Source organism: Schistosoma mansoni, chromosome W (assembly GCF_000237925.1).
Source record: "Schistosoma mansoni strain Puerto Rico chromosome W, complete genome".
NCBI classification, from domain to species: Eukaryota; Metazoa; Platyhelminthes; class Trematoda; order Strigeidida; family Schistosomatidae; genus Schistosoma; species Schistosoma mansoni.
In genome coordinates, this window is record NC_031502.1 from 7,827,902 (window position 1) to 7,854,986 (window position 27,085).

The 27,085-nt window shown below is 35.2% G+C and overlaps 1 protein-coding gene across 1 annotated transcript; it reads right to left on the reverse strand.

Annotated features, from left to right (window-relative positions):
• Positions 1–5,782: 5,782 nt before the first annotated feature.
• Smp_126160 (putative poly(p)/ATP NAD kinase) lies at positions 5,783–23,613 on the reverse strand (the record flags this gene model as incomplete). The annotated part of the gene is made up of 6 exons (XM_018800095.1): positions 5,783–6,283; positions 7,127–7,166; positions 11,695–12,044; positions 16,766–16,901; positions 21,200–21,283; positions 23,478–23,613. 6 exons carry the CDS (start codon positions 23,611–23,613, stop codon positions 6,130–6,132), a joined length of 900 nt encoding a protein of 299 aa, XP_018653943.1. The 3' UTR covers positions 5,783–6,129.
• Between the last annotated feature and the right edge of the window lie 3,472 nt (positions 23,614–27,085).

The window sequence follows — 27,085 nt, forward strand, 5'->3', positions numbered from 1 at the left end:
ATCGTATGCTCGAATTGTCTTGAGGACAATTTTAGTTCTTCTGAAGCTGGTCGAAAATACAAGTAGTCCTGTTGTCGTGATGTGGTGTGTAGTATTGTTGATTACACACAGTAGTTTCAATGATGTTTTGTAAGGCTTAAGGTAGTTTCAGCGTGTTTGTTGAAGGCATGGATTGTTTGCACGCATGAACTTGACCAGGCATATTCTAGGGAACGAAAATAGTGCTTCCCAAACAGCCAGTTTCAGTACTTCCATCCACTAACCTCCGTTTGCATGTGTCGAAGAGTAAATTATGATATTGTAGCACGTCTATGCCAATGATTGGAATTTACACAACTGCTACAATGAAAATGCAGTGAATATGTTTGCATAAACCCACCTTAAAATAAGCATATATTCCAGTGTATTTGATGATTGGCTTTCCATGGGCCGTCTGTGAGATGAAAAGCGGATCTTATGGACGGGTATTTATATTCGCGATAGGAATGCATAAATCTACACCAGTCTTGACGGAATTCTCGTCAATAAACCAGCAGTGTCTAACTGAAGGCTATTTCCATCGATCACCACTGACATTCACGCACACCGGCTGGAAAGTTTCCTGAAAACTCTGTCGATACAGTAGGTTTGAAGCCGAGAAAATCGCAGTGCTAAAATGAAACGAGAACCGCTTGAACTTGTTAAGGAAGCTTGTAAGAAAATCATGGTCTAAAAGGCCCTTCGTCAGAGTTCTTTGACCAATGACCTCCATCATACGTAGCAACGTTTCTGTTGCTGAGCCATGTTGCAGTTCTATATTGCAGAAGATCTGGCTTAATTTTTGTCGATCGGTTAATTCTCCCTGTTTAAAAATAACCTTTCTTGACATGTCGTACTGTTAGGAAACATTAAGAACGATACTATATGTGACGCACTGATTATAATTATTCAGCAGTGCTATCACCACTGCCAGGAATCGCCCAAGTGAGTCTGTAATGTGGTCCCAACAGAAGCCAGCTTCTGCATAGCAGAACGAAGCTTATGTTATGCCTGGCCAGAATGGCATAGGCTACAAAGTGAGGTGGGTTCGTAGGAGTCTTAATCTTGAACAGTTTGGGTGTCTGCTCCATTATGGTGAAGATAAAATATATAAATGAATAAAATGATATCTGAGAATACAAAAATAAGATAGTTAGATGTAAAAATAAAGAAATTGTCACTTGTGGAAAGTGCTCTTGATCTCACTAAACATTACCAAGATGCCAAATAAAGATTTACGGTATGAAAAGAGCAAACCTATTACAGAGGACAAACAAGGCAATAAAAAGTGGATTGGCGAAAGTGTGAGCAGTAAAAAAGAAAGGTAACGACATAGTCGAAAGCTGCGGATGACCTTCAAGGGTGGTTGGTCCAACCTAGTTAAACTGTTTAGAATCTTCAGGAATCTAATCGAACAACCAAGTAAATGGTATGCACAAGACTTACAGCAGATCGAGTATTTCATTAAAAATGTACCATCATTGGATACTTTGAGGGTACAGGTTATCTAGATTGTATGAATACGTTGCCACGACTCACGAAATCCAGCCCGAGGATTCCAAGTAGGTTTATTGTACGGCTTGTTAATTAAAAAGGTAGGAACGTCTTTCTTTTTTGACTTATATTGGCATCGGTTCCAGCTATCAGCACGTATGATAAGGAAGTGACTCCATTTTTTGTACTTAGATGGGCATAGCGAATGTCACATAGTCCTAAAAGTCAAAGCATTTGAGAAGCAGTTATACTATCACTAAAGTACAAAATACTTTCCGCATGTATTCATATGTTCTCTTTTCTCATACAAAACTCACAAAAAGTGAAAATTCCAACCTAATTTGAGCACACATGTGACACATTTAAAGTACTAAGAAATGTCTTTTACATGTTCTGCTGTATCATTAGTAAATGGGTGTACTAACAGACAATTGATTTCGCTAGATTGTCTTTCAAAATCTGAATGTGGTGATAAAAAATCTGAATTTGGTAGGCATTTAGCCACTCATTGCTCAATGATGAAATTATAAGCACTCAGTTCTAAATTCCATTTCTGGACTACGGCAACAGATCATCAATAAATTGACTTTGCTGAGTGATAAGTCCTTAACACTGATGCTGGCCTCAGTAGTTTTGGAGGATAGACCTCACTCAAAGGCGCTCGCTCAAGCACTCGCATCAGACCATTTTGGAGAACACCGTGCTACTTATCCCCCGCGATAACTGACCATTTAGGATCATACTTTTCCAAATACCGACTATCCCAAAAGTATACCGTCGAACTCTTTGATTACTAACTTCTGGTTCGATTGGCTTTCGGACAATCAGTTAGAAAAATGTTGCAAACACAAGATCTTTTAAGCCACGAATATAATAGACATCTTTGCGATTCTTCGCTTCCACAAAAACTCTCTACTAGAAACTGATGAAAAGTGAGGATGAAATTCGCATCACGTTAGGAACAAATCTGGAATAAAATTGAAGAGCACCAACCCATAATATAAAAACTGAGTTATTCGTTGGTGACGATGGTTGAAATAACGGAGCTAAGTGACTCATATTAGGATGTAAAACCTCATATATTTACAGTGTAGCCCAAGAAGTTGATAAAATCAGGTCAAATCTGACACCTGTAAGAGTTTACGGCCACGTATATGTCACAAAAGAGTTAAATGAATGAACGTCAATCGGATGTTAACTGCCGATCACTAAATGGCAAGGTGGACCATCCTCAGTTCTTACTAAGTTGAAACATGTTTCAAAATCATGGTATAATCACAATACAAGAATCCTGGCCAGAGGACTAACATGACTACTGTTGAGTATTGCTACTTGGTCTTAATGTTTATTGTCAGGTTATGCCACGTAATCAGGAAAAGTGTAGTTGTGATGTAGTCACATTCATAAATATGAGGTGGTGTCAATCTAATTTCATAAACTTTACGTTTCCCAACTATTTGTCTACTGTTTAACTATAAGATGCCGTCCAAAACACTTAAACAAATACGTTTATGTTATAAACATTTGCACAACCCCGGATAGCTCATCACCCTCAGCATCTGTTTTCGTTGACGAATTCAACGGCTTTACTGCAATTGCCTCCAATTACTCACTTTCATTTATATCTAGTTATCTTTATTCATGTGATTATAGCTTGGCTTCATCCCTAAGTCACAAAAATGTAGTAGATTCTCCCACTTGTCTGGACTCCCTCTGGGCTTAGCTTTATGTAATGTTTAAGAGTATTTCAATTATAGTATAAACTAGTAATCCTAGAAACAATGCAATTTAATCAAGAAGTATTAGATGAGCACGAACGAATGTACTGTATTTGGAATTCAAAATCAAAACAGTCATCAATACAAAGAATTCATCTGTTCAAATAAACACTAGACTTTAATTATTAATATAGGGATATATGTGACTCGTAAACGCACTCTATTGTCTAGTTTTGATCATTGTATTATACGTATTCTATTTAAAGCATATGGTAAGCTTGTAAAAATCATACCCTTACATCAAATAAGGTCGAATACAGGAAGAAAATATCAAACATCTGAAAAACATTTTTCGTACAACAAACTGGGGATTATTTAAAAATGACGAACTGAAAAATACCATTAATGTTGTCACTTATTATCTTAAGTTCTGTTCTGATTTTTGTTGTCTCACTGAAATCATTTTTGTAAGTTTTGATTGACCTACATCTCCACAAGTAAAACGATTACGAAGGATAAACTTGAAAATATATAAGAAAATCCCATTGAAGTTGAAAGCTAAATGGTTTAGTAAACCAGTAGATTAGACGTCTAAACTTGGTATTTGCTCAGAAACCCCTATCTTGCTAAAACTATTTAAAGATCTCACAGGTGGGAAACGTATTAGTGACGATAGCCAGTTAAGTGTGATGCAAGCATATCTTTTGCGTGTCAATAACCTGACATCATGCTTCCTATATCCACACGTTTGAACGATAGTTGTGCTTCGATTTTCAATGAAACTGATGTCCGAAAATGCCTTCAGTTACTTAACTCGTCCGATAGTTTAGGACCTGATGAAATCCCAAACTTCTTTTTTAAAAGATGTGCTGACTTTCTGTGTTATCCATTCATGAGCATCTTTAATGAATCATTCTCAACAAATCTTATGCTGAAGATATGGAGAAAGATAAAAATAATCACAACACCAAAAATATATAAAGCGACAAGAATGCAGAACATAGACTCATGGTAAAAACTTCACCTCTTTTCAAAACAATGGAAAAACCATTGCTACTTCCGCTTCGATCCGCATTGGAAGAACATATTGATTCATGTCAGTTTGGTTAGAAATGCAAAAGAGGTACCTTTGATGTTGCTGTTATTCTACATCATAATATAGTGTTCAGCTTGGAAAAGGGCAACTAGTAATTTCGATGAAGATTTCAAGATTATACTTCCGGCTTTGGCTCTATTTCAAGACCACTACTTCTTAAGTTTATTAGCATCAACACCGATAGCTGGAAGACCGACTGACTGTGTTCGTATCTCTCTGGAAGAGAACGGTACACTGTGCTTGGAGGAAAGTGTTCCAATTCTCTACTATGCGGTTTGTCTCACTGTATGCACACGGATTTCTACCGCTTTACACCCTCTGAAACGAATGAGTCCTTATCTCTCTTTGAACGACGGCCTGTTGTTAATGATCTCACACTTAATCCTTCTAAATATCAAATTGTTAACTGTAGCCTGAGATATGAACATCACTTGAACACGCTGTTGGATTCCCATCAAGTTTCTGCTATAAAGGTTTTGAAATAGCAAGTGTCAAAGGTCATTTATCTTGGTATAATTTTCTCCTCTGATCTCTATTGGTCCTCTCACGTTTTATTGCTATCGAAGAAAATTTTCCGCCTGATTTATTGCATGAAGTGATATGGAGAGCCAATCAGAAGTAGCCTGATGAGACAGTCAGTCAATGGCAATCAGAAATAACCTAAAAGACAAGTGCATTTCATTGGTTAAGGGATGGATCAATTTCCCAAGGATAGATTGATGTATATATGAATGAGTGTTTGTGTATTTCATTTGGTAGTCCGATACACTTTCTCGCTTAAGTAGTCAGTTGGGATGAGGTTAACAGACAGCACACCATGTATCATTATTAGATTTTGGACATCGTCCGTCACAACAAAGAGGCTGCATAGTTTTGGCATTACTCGACATTTACTCCTACGATTTGGTAATTCTTGCACAACACCTTTTATTCTTTACTGCTCTCCATTATTCTTTACCGGGCTTTTGAGAAAAGACTTTGATGTATTGTGGAGATTATTGAAGGCAGTTAGCAGGATAGGAGGTAACTGTTTTGAGGTCGCTATGAACATGATTGCAGACAGACATTTAGGATCTTGCAAAAGTCTGACAGGTGTTATCAGATACTAATGATCCACTTTATCCATATCTTTCTCTTTTTATATCTTCTGGTAGAAAGAGACTTCAATACATTAGAATCCATGCACACAAACAAAGGTATAGAAGCCATACAATACCTTATCTAGCAAATATGCTGTGTGACGAACAGGTTGTTAGAGTTGATCTAGTAAATAACTCGTATTCTTAAACATGTTTCTAATTTTTAAAAGATGTACAGATTCAAATCTTCTTTGAAAAAAAAACGTTTTATTTAATTCCAGGTAGTTTATCTACTTAACTTGTGTATGTATGTATACAGTTATCAGTTCCTTTCGCTTTTTTTTCTTTTTTGTAAAAGAAACATTTTGAAATACCTTGTGGTGAGAATTCTACATTGTATTAAGTATACGATATTGAATAAAGCCATTAATAATAATAACAATAGTAAATAATAATAAGAGAACCAAAAAACGTACAAGTTACAGTATGGAGATTGCATTGCAAATTTCATAATGTACAGAATCTCAGAAACACAATTCATGAATTAGCAAAATAAAGTGTTCGACAATGAATTCATTAATGGTATAATGAAAAAATGTCTATGGAATAATGGAAGTAAATAATAAAAAATGATATTTTTTTACAAATAATTAGAACCAACACTGGTGTTTGATGAACTGAATTCGTACCCCCAAAAGAAGCCAAACTAAAAATACCTGAGGTATTAGTTCACTTGACAAGGAACATTAAATGTAACACAGCATAATGCATCAGAAGGCAGAACGGTAAATTTTGCAATGGATCCTGATTTGAAAGGAAATGTGACACCACTGTCAAATGCCAAATGCCCGTCATCCATAAGCGATCGGATGTACAATCTAAGTTGAAAAATTAAACAAAAAACACGTTACTAATTAATTATGGACGGTAACTTAGTTTTTGCATTACTCATGGTTTAATCACGTACATATTAAAATATCTTATTTCTGATGTGTGATCAGATAATGAATGTACATCCAACCAACGAATTTTTTGAGAAATGACGAATTAAGAACTTAAAATCATTGTTATTTTCATTGGTATATATCGATTCATATATATTTATATTATTATTACTAGTTCGTCATCAATATTATTCTTCTGAACAGATGATTAATCTATTTAGCCGTCACCCCAGTTATTTCATACTGAATTCATATTACTATATAATCTTTCACCGAACAATCTTGAATTCACACTCTATAATTTGAAACGATGTATTTGGCTAAAACCTGTCCACTATACGGTTTGTTAACTTGAAAATATAACTGTAGAACGTGAAGAGGATTTATTAAAAAGGATATTATTCGTTCAAATATCTGTATTTTAATATGATGGGGGAATTTTTTGACGGCTAAAAAACGATTGATCAATTTTTTCTGTCTTCTGATTAGATGCTGATTTGGAACGACCAACAGTGATTAAAGTTCTTTAGGCGCTGTTCCATAGTTATTGTATGTTACTGATAAGAGTGAAGGGGCTTAGTCCGATAAGTGTAAAGTGAACTAATCAATAAGTAGTCAACTACTCAATATCGATCGGCTCGATCAAACTGACCCAATAATTAAGAGAAAATCTTTGAAAATCCAGCAACAGCATACTTAAAAAACAACGTTAACAGTGTAGCGCAAATCCCATAAAGTTAAGAAAACTGTATATATACGTACTACTGATAAACTTACTCTGAAGCGAAACCATGCGGTTTAGTAACTTTGAATACACCTAAGAGCAAAAATAGAGTGAATTTAGTGCTTGAAGAAATGGCCTTAACCTATTTAGACAGAAATTTGATTATAACAGCAAAAATAACGATAATCATATTAACATTCATACAATACATTAATTATATGATTTAACAGCTATGATTTACATATTCAAAATCTTAATTATTATTGACTATGTTTAGTATAAAATAAAAATTCGATGAGACTGGAAACTATAAATATGTAGTTTTATGTATTTAGGATTCACGTGAGATAGTTATGATAATTACACAGTTACTGGACATGTTAGATGCTTGGAGATAGTCGACAAGAAACCTCAGAACTAAGTTTCACGTAAGTTGGCACTCGCCAGTATACTGTACCTGAATGCTTGAGAGAACTGGTGCTTTCTTGAGGGGTCCAAACCCACATCATCCAGCTTCAAAGTTTGAGAGGTTCCTGCTGCTTTCCAAATAATGTATCTGGCTGTGGCGCTGAGTGAGGCAGGTTCGAATCCTACAGGGATTATCAGTTCCCCAGTTAACGAATAGTAATAAGCAAGAAACCAAGATCTAAGGTCTGCCACAGAACACTTCAAAGCACCTAACACTAAAACACTGAACACGGTGACCTGTCACTTACAGTAATGGACATATTGCAACTAGATCAATAGAATTTGATCGGAGTTTAAAAGGACTGGACAAATATAACATTGGTCACCACACAATCATGAATCATTGTTATTGAATATATCTACAACGAATCCAAAACCCAATAACCATTTACAGAATCATTAGCTTCGAGTCACAGCGATTTTCTAAGTCCTGACCAACAATAATACTACTCGGTTACTTGAAGTAAAACAAGTTAAGTGGAGCCTGAACCGGGAACCTAATGTATGAAGTCAGTCGTGTTAAGCATTAAATGATTGTTCGACAAGTTCAGAGAGATACATGTAACAGTTTATCAGATAAGTGATAAACGGAATATTTAACGTTAGTAACAGATTTCCATCTAATTCAGTGCATTTAAACACACTGTTTGAATCTAAGTATATAAAAAACACTTAAGTCTTAAATGAAGAAATTACTTTGGTAATCTATAAAACATTTGTAAAAACAATAATCGATCTAAGGTAGACCACCATTGAAAATCAAGTAAGCAATACTGAGATTAGACGCAGAGTACTATGTAAAGATGATAAATCACTTGATGTGGTAGTGAATACTAATTAAATAAGGTAGTTGGAACATGTGTTACGTAAGGCCAACTGTCACCTACCTCGCGTGTTGTTAGTCAGTGTTAGGATAAGCTGAGAGGAAGGTAGAGGTAACCAAAACAAAATGTGATATCAGTCCATGAAGTCATTGATCTTAGGTATGCGGTATGTTGGTGGATGCGGAGTACTTTGCTGAGGCCTGCCTAATCACCAAAATCAGCGGATAGAGACGAGTGACAAGATCCAGTATAGGTCACAATAGCAAGGATTCATCTACTGTTTGTCCTCCTCTAGGTCTTGAGTTCCAATATTTCTCCATACATTCTTTTTCATCTTGCCCTTCAGAACCATAATCTCGATCTTTAGTCTTTTTAATTATCATTGATATGATAATCGTCTCGACTCCTTTGCTAATTTTTATGTTAATTATATCTTCTTGTGCTTATATAGTGCAGCAACTCGGATTAACATATGTCTTTTCTAGGCTTTAAGTTGACTACGACTGATGGCTGGCTAACTGAATAGCTTGACAGATGGATAACGTATTCGCTCAGTGCGTTGACTGACGAATATTCAAGTCATAGACAGTGAGGAAGAGAAGTGTTAAAAGTATTTTTTCACCCCATTGATGTCTCTGATACATACTTTTTATTTATAATGCATTTTTATTCTACATCGTCGATCAAACAGATAATCACTTAGCTGAGAAAACTTTCTACAAATTTTCGGAATAACAGGATAACCCGCGAATCAATGAACAGCACTTAGTTTATATAAGTACAAAATAACGTCGAAGTAAAACTGAAATTGTATCACAAACTTTTTATTTGTTCAGAGTTCAAGATTTATAAATTGGTTGGAATCTAGAAGTTGAATAGTAAGTCAATATAGACAGGTGTCCAATGTTCAAACCTAACAATATTATGCTGGAAATATGAAAGTACCTAACTTTATGACACTATTACAAAGCAAAATTTGTTTGATAATGAGGACTGAAACAGTATGGTATTTTTTTCTTCTTATTTTAGTAATGAATACTTGGCATAACTGATTAAATAAACACTATAAATTCAATTGGCTGGATAAAAAGTTATTATCAAACATCAATTTTCAAAATGATGAAATAACTGTTTTATGTCACATGTTGAATAACCGTTTCTATAACGAAAGGGCTGTATGAAAGCAGATATCAACAGGCATAAATCAATAATGAAACAAACTCCTACTTACAAAATTTACGTTAAGAAAATTTTATTTTGTTAATTAAACAAATTCAACTGTACATAATTTACTTTCATCACTGATGATGGATAACATATTACTTTATATTTATACTTGTTAATAATAAGCAGGCCTGATCTCTATGATCAATTGAGTACGCTAACCCCTACGTCTTTAAATAATCAGAACTGATGTAAAACTAAACTACTGGATATAGCACATCAATTTCATTATGCTGGACCAAAGAAGAGAAACATATTAACTTCTCATCATTTTAAATCATTGACAGAACTTCAAAGAAACCCTGATATTGTCTTGTTGAAGCCCGATAAAGGATCAGGCGTGCTTATCATTAACAAATATGAATAAAAAAATTAGGTGTTATCCATTCTCAGTGATGAAAGTAAATTTATGCCTGATACCGAATTCGGAGGTAATAGCAAACTAGAGGGAAGAATAAATTCAAACCTAGTAAAACTGATACACATGAATACTATTGATAAAGCGAAATTTAATTTTGTGAAAACCTATGGGTTCTGAGTATCCCTATTTACATGAATTACCCATAATTCACAAATCAAACATTCCTTTATGTACAAATTTATCAATGTGTCGATCATCTACACATAACATATCTGACAAGATTGTTGGGTCCTATCCAAAGACGTTTATGTAAGTATTCTCTGAAGAGTTCTTTTGAATTAGTCGACCATTTGATGATATTAATATCAAGGGAAAGACAATAAGTCCATTTGAAATTAATGGAAAATGGCTATTCTCTAAAATTTATAAGCCGATGGAAAGGTCATGGTATGGCGAGACCTACTATGGCCTTGACACAAAAACGTCTGTCTGTATCACCTTACCGTTTAGAGGTGATCCAAATAGCTTTTTATTGAAACAAAGGCTTAAATCAGTTATTATTAAGACGTACTATGGAGCAAAGGTCATTATCAAAGGAAAAACAAGGTCCATGTTTCACCAAAAATCTAAAAGACACGAACACGATTGTGTCACATTCCACTGTGTTTATCAATTTGAATGTATGTGTGGCCAAACATACATAGAAAGGAGTAATCGTGGTCTCCAAATTAGGGTGTCTGAACGTGTACCTAAATGTCTGAAGAATCAAATGACCCAATAAGCGTACATGATAAACATCCACCATCCTCTACTGCCAACATACAGTTGAATCAGGTCATAAGATTGACCTAAACACGGCTTTCGTGGTGTTGTACAAGAGTGTAAAAGGGCGTATACTAAGGTTTATTGAAGCCCTAGCCGTATGAAAATTCAAACCCCTTTTAAGTATTTCAAAACAGTTTATTCTCATCTTAAACCCACCCTAGTAATATTAGCTTATTATCCAGCGGGGTGAGTTTTCACATTGTTTTTCGTATTATTTTTTTTAATATCTTTGTTTCCTCCATTTGTCTAGTTGACTTTTTTTCTCCTATACAAATGTTCTTACCAAGTATATATGTGATCAGATTGTTCGAAATATATTGCGCTAATATATCACATAGTTCTTATAATCCTCATCTTCTTATTTGACTAACCTGATATGTGTTTCTGTAAATTGAGGTCTGAATTTTGACTTACTGAATTTCACACATGAAAACATTTGCTTAATTGTGAACCAACTAAAACACAACGAATATTCACTGTGCGAATTGTTATTGACTACGAAACTTGATCCATGTTAATGACGAATCGAATTCAGTCGACATAGCACGTCTGAAGCTATTTTTCATACAGATATCAGTTTTTGATTCTACTGTTTTCCGCTAAAGATCTTGATTAGCTGCATAAGCTTTAAAATCTTTAGAATGTTATGAAAACTCATTCTTGAGTCCTGAAATCGAGCGACTGTACTCTTGAGTACATTTTGGTCAGACCGTTCGTATACCCAAATGTTGCGGAATGAATATAGTCAATTTCTTCAATTTCCTGAGACAGCAAGATTGAGTTTCATTTGAGGATTCATTTCCTAAGGATTTTATATTAAATCCTAAGTTTCCAAAAGGTAACTGTATACTATATCAGTATATCTGTTATGGATTTGTAATTTGTCCAACCTAACTGTTATTATTAAACAAAAACTTACCATTGTTCAATGGATCTCTAACTGTATACATCATTTGACAATCTTCTGGATTAAAAATAAATGATTTATTATATAATGCCTCAATTGTTTCGATTAAACAATCCAATTTAGTCACATTTGAATTTCCAACTGAAGATGTGTTTGTACCATGATCTAATAAACCATTCGACAAAATAAATGGATTTATCTGTTGAACAAGATCAAATAATTTCTTAATATTTGATTCGGATAATTTATTAATTTGATGAGACCATGAAGTTGAGCCTGTACCAGTAGAAATGACTAGACCACTTGATTTTTGTCTTTCAATAGTTTCCCCAGAATCAACTGAGATATCATAATCGGAGACGCTGAGATTAAACAAAAAATGATCAGCTGACTAAAATGATCAACATTTGCTGAGTTTTAAATATGACTATATAGGTAAATACAATATAGAAAAAAACAGTCTATACTACTGGATCGCTTTAGCCAGTTAACTACTAAAAAATATGGATAACAGTTGGTTTATTATAGTTTGAAAGTATTCAGTAGTCTATGTTCATAATGACACTCGAAATTGAATCCATGATATTTAGACGTTTGGTTAAGTGTATCATCTGCAGACCACCGAGCTGATATTCATCGGGACATATTTCACAGTTCCATCAGTTCGTAATATTAAGCGACTAACATCAACTACCATCAGTAATGTCTATTTCGTCTCAGAAATTATCAAATAAGTAATATTGACCAATGAATGGCGATTTGAAAGGACTTCACGTCATAAAGTTTACACTAATGAAATATCTTAAGACACCTTTTATCAAACTTAACCTATTATTCATTATAATTTAAGAGGTATTTTCATCGAGTCCAATGTGATATAAATGACATCAATCGGGTTTTTGGAGCTCAGTTCTTATATACGCAAAAAGTTTGTGCTAACTAAAAACAGTTAGGTATCTACTTTTATGATTTGTAAACTTCCATATGTTACTCAATGTCCTATACCGTTTCCCATTACTTCTTACTGGATATTGAAAAAAATTGCTATATTCCGTAGAGCGTTGAAGGAGATTAGTAGAATGATTGGTAAATCTCCTGGTATTATTATGAATATAGTTGTGGAGAGACATCTTAAATTTTGCAAACAACTGGCAAGTGTTACTTTATCAGATATAAACTATTCAATCCGTTCACATTTCCTTCTTATAAATCTTCTGATTGAACAAGACATAAATTCATACACGCAAAGGATACAAAAGGTATAAAATAGCCTATCTAGCATATATATTATGCGATGAACAGATTGTAACCGTTGACCTAACCAAAAGATATATGCTCTTGAAAATCTAGGTTATTCACTACTATAAATATTCTCTTTTCACAGAAATTCGATCTAATTTTACCGTACATATGTATGTTGTGATATCGACAAAGAGTGAGAGAAAATTGTTGAAATATTGTATGCTGACTATTCCATGATGTACTAAATACATGATAACGAATAAGACTGTTATTATTAACATTATAATTAAGCAATAGTTTCCAATGTCTAATTTAGTAGACTTTTTTTTATTACAGTTTAAATCATCACATATTCAACTAGGCCTGAGAGTTAATTTGCAAGTAAATTGTAAAAATTTTTTCAACTATTCTACCACAGACTACTTCTGTGGTGAAGAAAGACTCAATTCAGACAGACTAATTTATTGTTTTGTACAAAAACACACAGTGGATTTGTAAAATATGAAAATTATACATTAAATACATAATTTGCACATCTTCCTTCTGTTGTCCTTAGCATACTCCAACAACCTTCCGATTTCTATATCTTATTCTTGTTTTTATTTCAATATTCTGCTGGTAAGCATTCCACTTATGATTTTTGCTATATACTACTTATATCTGTCGACACAGGAAGAGGACATCATACTACTTCTCACTAAATAAATAAACTTCCTAAGATTTTAAGAATCTGTTATTGATAGAAAATCAATTTCATATATTATTACTGATTGATTTAACAAAAAACCAACCAGTGAAAATATAAATATACTTGTGCAGATAACACAATACAAATAAGGTCACCAGAAGAAACAACAGTGTTACATTGTAGTCCAGTAAAACGTTGCTTTAAATGATCGATTTTTCTTATACTTAATAAATATATCACTTATTGAGATTTTAATGTGTTTGTGCATGGACACTTAATTTTGTTTGATTGACGACAATATTCAATGTCTAATTATCCAATGAGTTCGTATTCACAAACAAAAAATTAAGAAAAAGACTAATAACAGACTAATACAACCACTCCCACGTAAGTCCTACTCACTGCCTTCTCGCTTGTAAAACACAGGATCATGCCATATTACAAACATGTTATAGACAAATGAACCTCAAAAGCTAATAGTGATAATAAAATCACAACGATAGGTAACAACTAATTTTTCAAGAGAATATTTATAGAATAAATCGGTTTTATAATTATGAATACAATGGTCTGAAATCTTTGTATGTTTTAACTTCCACGGATATATAAACTGAAAGTTTCAATTGATTACATTTCATTTATGATCGATTCATTTTGTCAAAAGGTATTTCGGTGGGTGATTAAGAAATAAGTGAAGGCTTGTTTGTCAACAACTGGATGACAGTTGAAATCAAATTAAAGATCCACGGAATCTTTAAGTTTAACTTATTTTCTCCATAAAATTTCGCTATTTTGGAACTGCAAACATTTTCGGCAAGCAACGCGACTATTCCCATCACTAGTATCTATAACAAAATATCTAACTTACCTGAAACATAGGCATAGAATTTAACAACATATTTTATCGTAAAATTTATGAAGTCACAACGGGATAGCCTATTAGGTATTGATATTCGGAAACATTAAATTTTATCTCATTTTAGAAACATAAAGTCAGTCGGTCAATTAGTCATCCTTAACGCAGAGCCTAGCAAAGGTATACGTTCACCCAAGTCACCACACCACACTAATACTACGCGATGAATAGCAAAAGAGATCGAGATTAATGTAGTAGCAATTATGAGAATAATTGAACATTGGGAGTATAGAACAAAAATAAAAAGTGGAAAGGTTCATGTAGTAATTTGTCAGAATACGAATGTTACTGTTGATGGTATGCAAACGAACTAAACTGCTACTTTTTCAACGGAACAAGACTGAAATGGCTCGGCACAAACAAAATACTAGACTGTTAAATGCTGATTTATTAATACAATAACTACTGGCTTACAATTACTCTAAACGACTTCAAAGTGTACAGTAACATGTACGTCACTTCAAAAGTCCATTAATAGGTAAATGTGAGTGCGTTGAAATGGTAGTAATTAATTTTAATTAGTCAATAGTTCAATGCACGTATGTAATTTACAAAATCCGTAGATTAACAGTTTTAACTAACAAATATAATTAGGTTGCTGAGTTGTATATTTTACTTTATGCTAGTAGCTATGTAGAGGAATAGTATAATTCAATATCGAAACGAAGATGAAGAGTGGATGTACCTGCAGCATTATGGAAAACTCTGAGGCATATGACCATAAGTCAAAAAACTTGAAGTATACACATTCAACTTAGTAAACGATAGTCCAACCTAATTTTCTCTCTTCTATGTATATTCTTAGTAAAATAAATGAACTACGTTGAATTTCAATTGGTAAACGATATTTGAATATTACACATTATAGGGAGTAAATAAGTAAGAATGAAGTTATTAAACTATATTTGAGTTATTGTAGTTTTTATTTCACAGGATAACAATGATGTATGTATTGAACATTATTTATATCCAAATGAGATTTGTAAAACCTTGATTTTAGTAAACGTTACGCCCTTACTCAAAATAACAAACTGACTAATTGATGTAACTCATTAATTATGTACATCTTTATGTACTCAATTCATTTTTGCATTGTTTGTTTGGATCTTCCCATTGATGCTTAGGACTGCAATTGACCAGTCTCTTATTAGCATATGTGCATCGTATGAGGATTGCTTTGATATCGCCTTAAAACACAAGCATTATAAGCAGAGATGGATGGTGGCTGACAGTGGGATCCCGGATGCGCGTTTCGTCTTACTTGGGACTCATCAGCTAGATGTACTCTCATTCGAGTTGATATTCACTCCGATCTTATAATGCATGTAACTTAAGGCAACAATATCGGTACAATCCGCACACGATGCACATATGCCAATAAGAGATTGATCTATTGCTATCCTAAACATCAATGGTAAGATCCAAACAAATAATACAGAAATGAATTAAAACTTTACCATATGGCACAAGCTAGTGACTGTCTGGACTCAAAAGCTAGGTGGATAACCTGATGGCGTTTGAAGCGAAAGGTACTGTGTTCGAGTCCCAGAGTGAACATCAACTCTGGGTGCAGGTACATCCAGTCTCAATTGGAACGAATTGCGAGTCATGGGTTTCATTACTAGCTACCATCCATCTCTGCTTATTTATGTACTTAGTTTATTGCCATAATTTATGTTGAATTTTAGTGTGTAGTATCTTTTGACCACGATAATCCACTTGACTCTTCCAAAATCGGGGCGGGAATTTCGACACTGATACCGAATACCAAACAATGTAGACAACTCACTAAATATATCTGACAGCTTAGTTACTGTCGCCTCGAAACTGAGTTCCTGAGGTAATTTCGGCAGAATATAGTCAGAAATGTTTTTACTACTACATCCCTTTTGTTCGCATTATTGTTAACTCTCGATTCATGCTGTGATTTGGGATGAGTCGAATGAAATATTTTAGTTGCAGAATAGACGGTAGTTGAGTATAACACTGAGTGTGATAGCTAGTGACTGTTAGGTCGCCCAAACCGTGGTAGATAGAGAAAGGTTTGAATTTGAGGCCAAGTGGGCAAAAGGTGATATTTTTTAAACTCTTGGTTCTTAGAGAAAATAACAATTCTGTAGGAACTGACACGTTTACACTACAAAAGTTCCATGTGCTTTGATTATGTGTTATAAAGTAATCGCAAATACACTGAAAATACAACAAAATATTAAAAAAACGATAACTGACTAACTAACCATGCACTCGAAGCAGCCCCGGCGAAAACCTCATTCAAAGCAAATACAGGCAGTAATGTTGTCTTCATTTCACTTGGACAACAAGAAGATGGAAATAGTTGGCATGATGACGAATCCAGTGGGGTGTTTGATAATTCTATTTCATGAATAGTCTGATTAATTGGTTTATTTTTATCCAAAGGTTGCATTATCAACTGATCATTTTTTGAATGAGTTATGGTGACACGTATACGCTGACGCCAAAGCCATCTGAAGGTTAAATTAGTTTAGCTATGACAGCGCAATAACAAAAATGTTAAATTAAGTTCAGAATAATATAAAACGTTTAACCATTCACCTTGATTTTATTTTGATTATCGATAGCTATTTCACAAAAATCTCAATTTTGGTTACAATTAATCTCTAGAGAAAAATGCTTAAGTATTGTCCAAATCATTTTAAGCACACCATCCTTTGCATATTTTTCCACTTTAATAACTATATTTCATAAATATAAGAGGACACTAAGCAAATAATTAATTAACACAATTCAATTTACCATGTGCGTAGACAATTTTCATTAGCTATATATACCAGAAACATATTGAAATCTATGCAACTGGGCTTAGATTTTGTTGATTAACGGATAATTAAGTCTAACATAACTTTACAAGTATCAGTTATTTAATTCAATCTCGATAACCAGACTATGTATTTGTAAGATATTCTATGTTACTCACTGCCATGATTAAACTGTCACGGTTTTACATTCCGCGTCAGTTAACCTGAGCATCCAAGAATTGTTGTCGTAATTTAGGGAATTACACTTATGATTGTGGTGCACATTCCCACGAGCAACCGTCCAGTAAACTTCAATTAATTTACAATAGATGAAGGCTGGACATTGAGAGTTTGTTGTAGCCCTTTATGAACAATATAATAACACTATTCAACTTACCTCCTTCGTCTAATCGGCTTTGAGGATCCGTTCGGTGTTATAAGACCATTTTTCCAACCCAAATTTAATATACGGCTTCAGATTCTTATAGAAATGAGAATCGCGAACTGGGTAATGGCAACACGTCACCGTTTCATAATTTTTGATGCTCTTTAAGGCTTTAAGATATTAGAACACTACCAGATACAATGTACTCAAGAACACGTTATCCGTGTCCGTGAGAACGTTCGAAACAATAGAGCTTGTACTTTGTACGTTATTTACGTCCATAATTTGGAGGAAAGGTGATCAGTCGAGAGATGTTTATCTTTTATATCAATTTTCAGAAATAACTAACCAATTATTACCAGTTTAAAACTGATAATTTAGTTGGACGAAACGGGATGAGACAATTTTTATTAAAAAACAAATATAATAAAATAACCGTGTGATAAATGATAATTTTGCTATAATTTGAAAATTACAAATCGAGGTCAGTTCGCTGTTACAACAAAAGTATTACCATGGCTAAGGTCAACTGAACTAACCACTGATAAATTCTCATCACGCCCTAGTGAATATGTCATATAATCAATTAAGAATAATGATGATGTGATAATAGCTCTCATATTAGTAATACTTTTTTCTGGTTTATCAAATATCGATCTCATCTAATGAACACTGATCTTTTAATATAAACACTGATCTGTTTAATAATAGTACATGCAAACTTCAATAAGAATGATGGAAGGTCACTAGCAGTGGAATCCAGGACGCGCGTTTCATCGTATTAGGGACTCGTTGGCTGGATGAAGCTGCATTCAAGGGTTGATGTTCACTCCGGGGCCCAAACACTGTGCCGTTTGCCTCAATAGCCATCGCATTATCCACTTAGCTAGAACGAAACGAGCGTCCCGGATTCCACTGTCAGCCACCATCCATCTCTACTTATAATGCTTGTAGTTTAAGGCGATATCAAAGCAATCCTCATACGATGCACATATGCTAATAAGAGACTGATCAATTGCAGTCCTAAACATCAATGGGAAGATTTAAACAATCAATACGAAATGAATGCAATAAGAATGTTTCAATATTTTTCACATTGTTCAGCTGGACAAATGTAGGCTTTTATTTATTATATCGAAATTAAACGTCAGTACAATTAAATATCAATTGATACAGTTGACGTTATTTACATTTCGCAGTCAAATAGACCTAAAAGTTTATTATGTCAAAACTAGGTCTGTTAATTAGCATTTGATACGACCAATATTTCAATTACTTGTCCAAAATGGTTGTTATTGTAATATTGAAACATTCACATATTATGAATATGTACAATTTGTTAGTGTCTCTCTAATATGTTTAACAAATAAATCAATGATTCGAAAAATGATTCCAGACGTGAATAATAAAAATCACTTAGTGGTGACCAATTTCACGTTTATTTAGTCCTTCTCAATCCTGACCAAATTCGACCAATTATGTTGCAATGTGACTCTCAGGTTAAGCAAATAGACACCAAGTCCACAATGTTAAGATATAAGCTGATTAGAAGTGGCTGGCAGAGAGAACCTGAGCTTGGTTTTATGCTAGTTAGGACTCATCAGCATAATTCTACACATAAATTCTATACAAACTAATTACAGTTGACTTATGCCTTACCAAGTAAAGTTTGGGACCTAGGGTGATAGGAGAAAGGACAGAAACTCTGTTGTGGTAAACAAATGCGGATCACTTTTACTCATATAAAGTCTAGAACATTAGTTAACTTTATTTCACTGAACTGATGTGGTAGGACAACATAGATCCATATATATTGGTCCCAGATCTTATGTGTATTATGACTGGCTGATTTCTGTCCATTTATACTAGACAATTATTCGAATAGTTAACATATAAAACTGCCAAAAATAGGTGTTGGGATCATTAATTATACAGTCAAACGACCATTATATAGCCACAAGTCCAGTGAAATTTTCACATATCATCAAGAATTCAACAACAGAGTGGCTGAATTTAGGATAAGGCAGGTTGTACAGTTTCAACAAGTATCAATAGGAAGAATTCCAGACAACTCGCACAACATACGACCATCATATTTTGAATATATAGTTTACTTTTACCAATGGTTGTCGAAAAGGAACAAACAAAGAAAAATCGAAAACTTGAATGTTTTCTTAATGTCATTTATTTACAAGGGTTTTATTTCAAAACTGTCCTCTTTTATTCTCAAAATCCACCGGGGGTCATCTTACACTGTGACGTAATGTCATATTCGAAACAACGAATATATTTAAATTTTTACGAGAGCTAGTAGTAGTCTAGATTGGATGGGAAGTAGACATGTCAGGATTATCACCATTAGATATAGGGGCTTTTGTTAATTCTTTATGATAGATGTCAATATATGTGATGGTCGAAAGAGATCCACGTGAAGCCCTCAACTTAAGTTTCGTGCTATTTGGTACTGGTCAGCAAGGCGTGTATACACACTCTTGATGGAAATGATACTCCCCTGTGAAATTTGAACCTGTGTCGACTAGTGCCATAACAAGAGATGCTACAACTGAGTAATTTGGGCCACAGCTAACCTCCTATGAGACAGAGATAATCACGTAATAACTGTTCATATTGTAATAACCAATGCCTAGTTAGTTATCTAATCTTTAATCCTGATCATACTTAATCAATCAAGTTACAATGCAGCCACTATATGGAATAGCTCGACATTGTAGTGCACATTGTTAGATGATATGTAGTAGAGGACAATCAGTAGAACTGGATTAGTACTGAAAACTAGATAAAATGATATTGGTCTTGGTTGAATTCCTGGCAGTGTAAGATCAAGGTGTTAGATGTTAAAAATGGTCCAACACACATTGAATACATGGACATAATATCAAAAGTTCTTGGATAGATTTTAAATAACTCCATCCAAGTAAAATCCATAGTTTAACAGTAGTCTTCTTTAGATGTTTTGATAATAATCTGAGTACTTGGCTTGCATAACATTTTGTACCAGCTATATATTTGATGTCTGAAGTGCTTAAGAGATAATTTATAAATTTGAATTCATAGAATTAAAGTTTGTGATGATAATACTTATTTGTAGGATGAGTAGATCCATAGAACCTTCATTTGTACATAACACTTGTGGAAGATAAATCAAAACGTTTAGGATCTATAGATTGAGGAGATTTTAGTAAGAGGTAGCGGCTTTGTTGAAATAGAAACTTCAACCTGTTTTTTTGTTGACGATATCGTCTAGGTAATCAATGAAAGCTTTATAATAAGACTATCCGGAACGAAGGACGCTATTTCAACAAGTTGTTGCTGATAATACGCTGATTAATTCTCAAAATTGATTTAATTACTAATCAATAGAGCAACCAACACAATTATTTTTTTCATTCTGTTTGGAATATTTGGAAATAATGAATTCAATTACAAAAAGCAATTTTATTATGAATCAAAATTAAAATATTTGGATAAACATAGGTCATCGTACTTACTGAAAATGTTTTGATAAGAGAAGATCAATAGCTGTCGAAACATTGGAAGTACACCATTTCGGTAAACATAAAAATCCATGAGAGCTAGATATACAGAAATAAATGGAAAGAATACTTCGTTAAGAAGTTTATTTATTTATTTCAACACATGAAGATTAGTACAAGGAAGCACCAAATATATATATATATATATGCGCCACACTTCGTCATTCCATTTGTGTGAGGACTAGAATATTGTCCGGGTGCCCGAACCGAACAAAGTGGTTTCCTCAGGGAGCCACATCTGGAGCCTTTAACCTAGAGATCTAATCCAAAAGGCAGTGGAGCAATGTTAGGAGGTGCAGTCTTATGGTATCCGGTGACTAACAATAGGTTTATACGCTATTTAGTCCCTTAAGATCCTAAAGCCTATATGTACCATTGGTTTGGAATCAGGGTTTTCCAACTGCCCTAGATGGGTCCTCCGTACCCACCAACCCGATTAGTGCGCCGGACAATCGCCTTTCGTCTTCTCAATTTCATAAACAACACTCCCGTTAGGAAGAAAAACCGTTATAAAGGTTAAACTGATATGTCGAATAGCATTTCATAAACATTTGTTTCTATAAATAAATCGACAATGATGGAAATATATTTGATAATACTAATCATTAAAAGTATGAACAGAACATTTATTGTATACCTCATTTGTTTCTATGTAACAATAGATAAATTATGCTATAATATACGAACATTTTAAAGCATTACATAACACTGCAAACTTGATTGGTAAGATTAAATTAGCACTGAATAATACTTAAACATAACACAATAGATTATCCATTTAATTTCAAACTATTAGGTTAGGACTTCATTTACTTTGATTTCGTTGGTACTCCGACTAATCCTTACATAAAGTTTGTACATAACGGTTGAATTAAAGTAGAAACAATGATTAAAACAAAATTTTCGAGTACTGAGTTCCAAGTTCGAACCAAGCTTCACAAACTAGGATCTGCATAGTTTCAGCGAGTTGTATATGGATTGAAATATATGAAAGTTTGTTGCTTTAACATAATAATTATTATCCTGGCATTGGACTTATCTATATTTTTTAAGGCACACTTCATTACAACTACAATGTTTACCTCTATTTAATATGTTTTCTGATTAAGACGAAAGTGGAAACCAGTAGTTAGTCAGCCATATCTATACGCATTTCGTTTTATTTGGGACTTCATATCCGAGCTAGCCCGTATAGTGCCAAAGATGTTCATCCAGAATCACCGCTTACAGGCGGTGTCATGCAATTGTTCAGTTAGACGAAAGGTTAAAACACTAAATTTTCAACCGTTAGACTGTAAGCTTTAAATCAGCTTCATCTTCTTCTATTTGGATAGCCATGTAACACTACCAACTGTCACACAAAACATCTGGTTAAAAGCCAATCACATGGAATATTATGTCAATCTGACTTAATGATGAAACCACTTGACTTCCAAACTTTGAGTTGCAGGTTCGAGCCCTGCTCCATTTACTTTCTATCTGGATAGCTTGGAAGTATATAGACCAACAATAAGTTATTCAGTTGCGCCATTAAAATCAGTTGACTTGCTTAGAGACAGTGCTAGCTTGCAACTTATATGAGCAAATATGAAGAGGCCATGAAGAATAAATTAAATTAGTTGGCAGAAACCTTTGAATGATCTATCTTCTGTATATGTTAAGTATGTAAATAACCCTGAAAAAATAGGTGCGAACTGGTCACAAAGACGTAGGTGCATTTAAGCTGGTCATTTCCCACCCTAGATCGTGAGTTTCAATATTCCTCCACATAGACATTATCAGTCCCTCTTCTCGACCCATATTCTCAATGCTTAATTTTCCCATAACCATTACTACTACAATTATTTTTATTTTTCTGTTATTTATTGTTCTGATGTGCTAAGGAAACTTGGGTCGGCGTAAATATGTGCCCAACTTCACGTTATGACTAAATGAGTTCGAATGATATTTAAGTCTTTTTTAGGAATAAAATCTTAATTATTTACTATTTAACTACAGGAAATACTAGACTGTAGGTGTGCACTGATGAATTGTCTCATTCTAGAAAAAGGTTTTGTAGACTCCCCCCTTGACTTTTATTTGCTCCCCAACCGATATCGATCATTTGTAGGGACAATATTCAAATCAAAATCTAGTCATAACTAATCCCTCAAATGAAGTAGGATTAAGGAATTCTATTTTGCTGCCTTATAAATTCCATCACTATTATCATTTTGTTTTAAGAAAAACTCACAATGAAGGATCAGTGTTAAAACCAATAATTGGTTTATTAGGATGTAAAATTTTACTGGCACCAAGAAGAAATGTTCCATCACCACCAGCAGTAAAAACAACATCTGCCCAATTAACAGAATCCACTGAGTAATCATGACGATCCACAATATGTACTTCTAAACCATGATCTCTAAATATATATATAATAAGAAATTGTTAAAAACTTTAAAAAAGCAGCAGTTATTAACTAAATAACACATAAATAAACACTGAGTGAAATGAAAAGACCTATATCACATAAAAGTAAGGTCTATAAACAAGTAATGCTAACAAAGTTGAGAGTGAATACACAGTAAAAGTATTATTATTATTATTAATTTCATTAAAAGAAAGAAAATGTATTTGTCAACAGGCTAAGCTGGGTCGATTTTGATGCCTACCATATTGAGGAGTTGTCGCCTGAAATCTTCACTTGTGACAATGTCGCGAAGAAACAAGTATGTAACTCACTAATAAGAACAACAGTATATTTGTAATAAATAGATAATTGAATTTCTAACGTTTCGTGGCTTAATGTAAATAGCTTCTTCAGAGAATTAATGAATAACTAAAATAAATCGACACTAACGAGCATACAAACCATTTCAAATCTACACCATACATATCATCGGATTGTCTATACCCACCAACACACAGATGTACGTCTCATGCAGGATGTACTTGACCGAAATGACGTGACATTCCCATAACTATACTTGTTTTCATTCTAATTATAACACTAAAGATTTTTTTCTTTGTTTGGTATGTACAATTTAAACTAATGTTAAAGTTATTTAGTCATTTATTTATTCTCTGAAAAAATAGCTTACACAGAGCCGTGAAACGTCAGAAAATCAATTTCCTGTTGATCGGGATTTTACGAATACATCATTATTTTCATCAATAACAGTGTATCCAATGCTGAATTTATTCGAAATTATCAAGGCGCTAAAGCTGAGGCAGCACTAATCGACTGGATCTACATTAACAGTCGGTTATGTGCTGTTAGATTAGAAAGCTCCATCAAAATAAGAAGAAATCGGTGTGAGAAACGATGTCTTTTTGTCATCTCCGCCTATGCCCCGACAGATTGCAGCCCTGATGCAATCAAGGATGACTTCTACCACCAGTTAACTGTCCTTCACCAGAAAGTGCGCTTGACAGTTATTGTAGTACTAGCCGGAGACTTGAATGCACAGGTCGGGCGTCTAGGCACAGAAGAGAGTCGTCTAGGTGACCGAAGAGGACTTGTTGGTCGCAGGACAGATAATGGGGACCGCCACCTAGCGTCCTCCCTCTGCATCTCAGGCCTGGACTCAGATTGATCACATCGCAATCAGCTACCGCTGGCGTGGTTGTGTACAAGACTGCCACCCCTTTTGGAGTACCTATCTGGACTCTGATCATGTCCTGGTCTACGCCAATCTTACCTTACTTTTCAGTGGCCAGTGAATTGACTGTCATCAACGGATTGATGTTAGTAAATTGGTCGCAACTTCTGTTGCAAGTAAGTATCGAACCGAACTAGCTTCTAGCCCAGCTGCCATCCCACCGAAAAGTATATGTGAGCATTGGTTGCAACTGCATGACACCAAGAAAATGGCGAGTAAAGTCGTTTGCGGCTTCGCAAAACGTCCCGCTGACAAGCACTGGGTTTCTTCTGGCTTCTTGCAACTGATCGAAGCCTGTCGGTCTACTTCGGGTGACCGTGAGTTTGACCATAAACGAGGGATGTTACGCAACGAAATTGGGCAAAGCTTGCGTAAGGACCAAGAAGCCTGGTAGTCGGATGATGCTAATAAGCTGGAAGCAGCAGCTGCATCTGGTAACTGCCGGAAGCTCTTCCAACTCATCCGAGCCACTGGCAGCAAGAAGTCTGGTGTGAGTGAAACAATCTACGAGGATGATGGGGTGCCAATCACTAACATCTCTCGACGTCTTGGACGATAAGCGGAATTTTTTGAAGGGCAGTTCAACTGGCCTGCTGCTCCGGCAACATCGACCAGTTTGTCCTGCCCCCATGGCTGGTGACGACTGATCCACCAAATAAGGCGGAGGTTTGCAAGGAACTCCAACTCTTGAAACGCCACAAATTACAGGGCCCAGATGACTTACCTCCGGCCCTTTTTAAAGATGGTGGTGACTTTCTGGCTAAGGAATTGACTGCGTTGTTTGCAAAGGTTTGGGAGCTAGAGAGTGTTCCAACATCATGGAATGAGTCGATAGTTGTCCCTACCTTGAAAAAGGGTTCACATCGTTCCTGTAAAAATTATCGGGGGGTAAGTTTACTTCCGATTGCGTCCAAACTATTGGCTTCTGTCATACTTCGTAGATTGTTTAAAACCCGAGAAAGATTGACTCGCGAGGAGCAGGCTGGTTTTTGTTCTGGTCGAGGATGTATTGACCACATCTCCACCCTCTGCCAAATGTTAGAACACGGTCATACTTATCACAGGCCAACAATCGTAGTGTTTCTTGATATCAGGGCTGCCTTCGATTCGTTGGACAGGACTGTTCTCTGGGATTGTCTATTGAAGAAGGGTGTGCCTGAGAAGTTTATTAACATATCAAAGGCCCTGTATACGAACACCTTAGGCAGAGTGAGGGCATACAACCACCTTTCTCCATTGTTCCATTCGAGCAGTGGGGTTAGGCAGGGTTGTCTAATCTCACCATTCCTCTTCAACTTTGCCATCGATGACATTCTGGAAACAGCTCTGATGGACGTAAGTAATGGCGGTGTGGATCTGCTGCCTGGAGAAAGACTTCTCGAGCTTGAGCATGTCTTACTGTGTGATAATGCCCAAGGCATGCAATCCGCATTTAATCAGTTGCCAATCAGTGTCCGCAGGTACGGTATGTGCTTTGCACCTTCGAAGTGCAAAGCACTCTTACAAGACTGGCAGGATTCTATTCCTGTGCTCACCTTGGGTGTTGAGCAGATTGAAGTAGTTGAGAAGTTTGTGTATGTAGGTAGCTGCATAAGTGCTGGTGGTGGCGTGAGTGATGAGATTGATGCACGTATAGTGAAAGCCAGAGCGGCTTATGCCAATCTGGGCCATCTTTGGCGCCTTCGTGATGTCAGTCTGGCTGTAAAAGGTCGGATCTACAACGCGTCGGTGAGAGCAGTTTTGCTCTATGCTTGTGAAACCTGGCATCTCCGAGTTGATGATGTTGGACGACTCTCTGTGTTTGATCATCGTTGTCTCCGAAGGATTGCTGATACTCAGTGGCAGCACCATGTTAGTAATGCAGCGGCTCCGCATCGTGTGTTCGGGAGCAGAGATGACAATGCAATTGGTGTCACTATCTCGAAACATCGACTTCGGTGGCATGGACATGTTCCACGAATTATTATTTGCCGACTCTGGGAGTGGTTGGGAAAGGCAGAGAGGTGGTCAGTGCATGACATGGTGTGATAGAAAGCAGTACAGGACTGGTTTCCGTCGGCCTTTCATGACTCCCTGTTTGGGGTCATACAGATGGTGCATCACAGTGGCTAGAGGCGTTATCAGATATGGTTCAAAACAGAAGCCAGTGGCGATCCTGCTGTAACTTTCGTTTACTTTCTACACAAAGAGTGGTCAT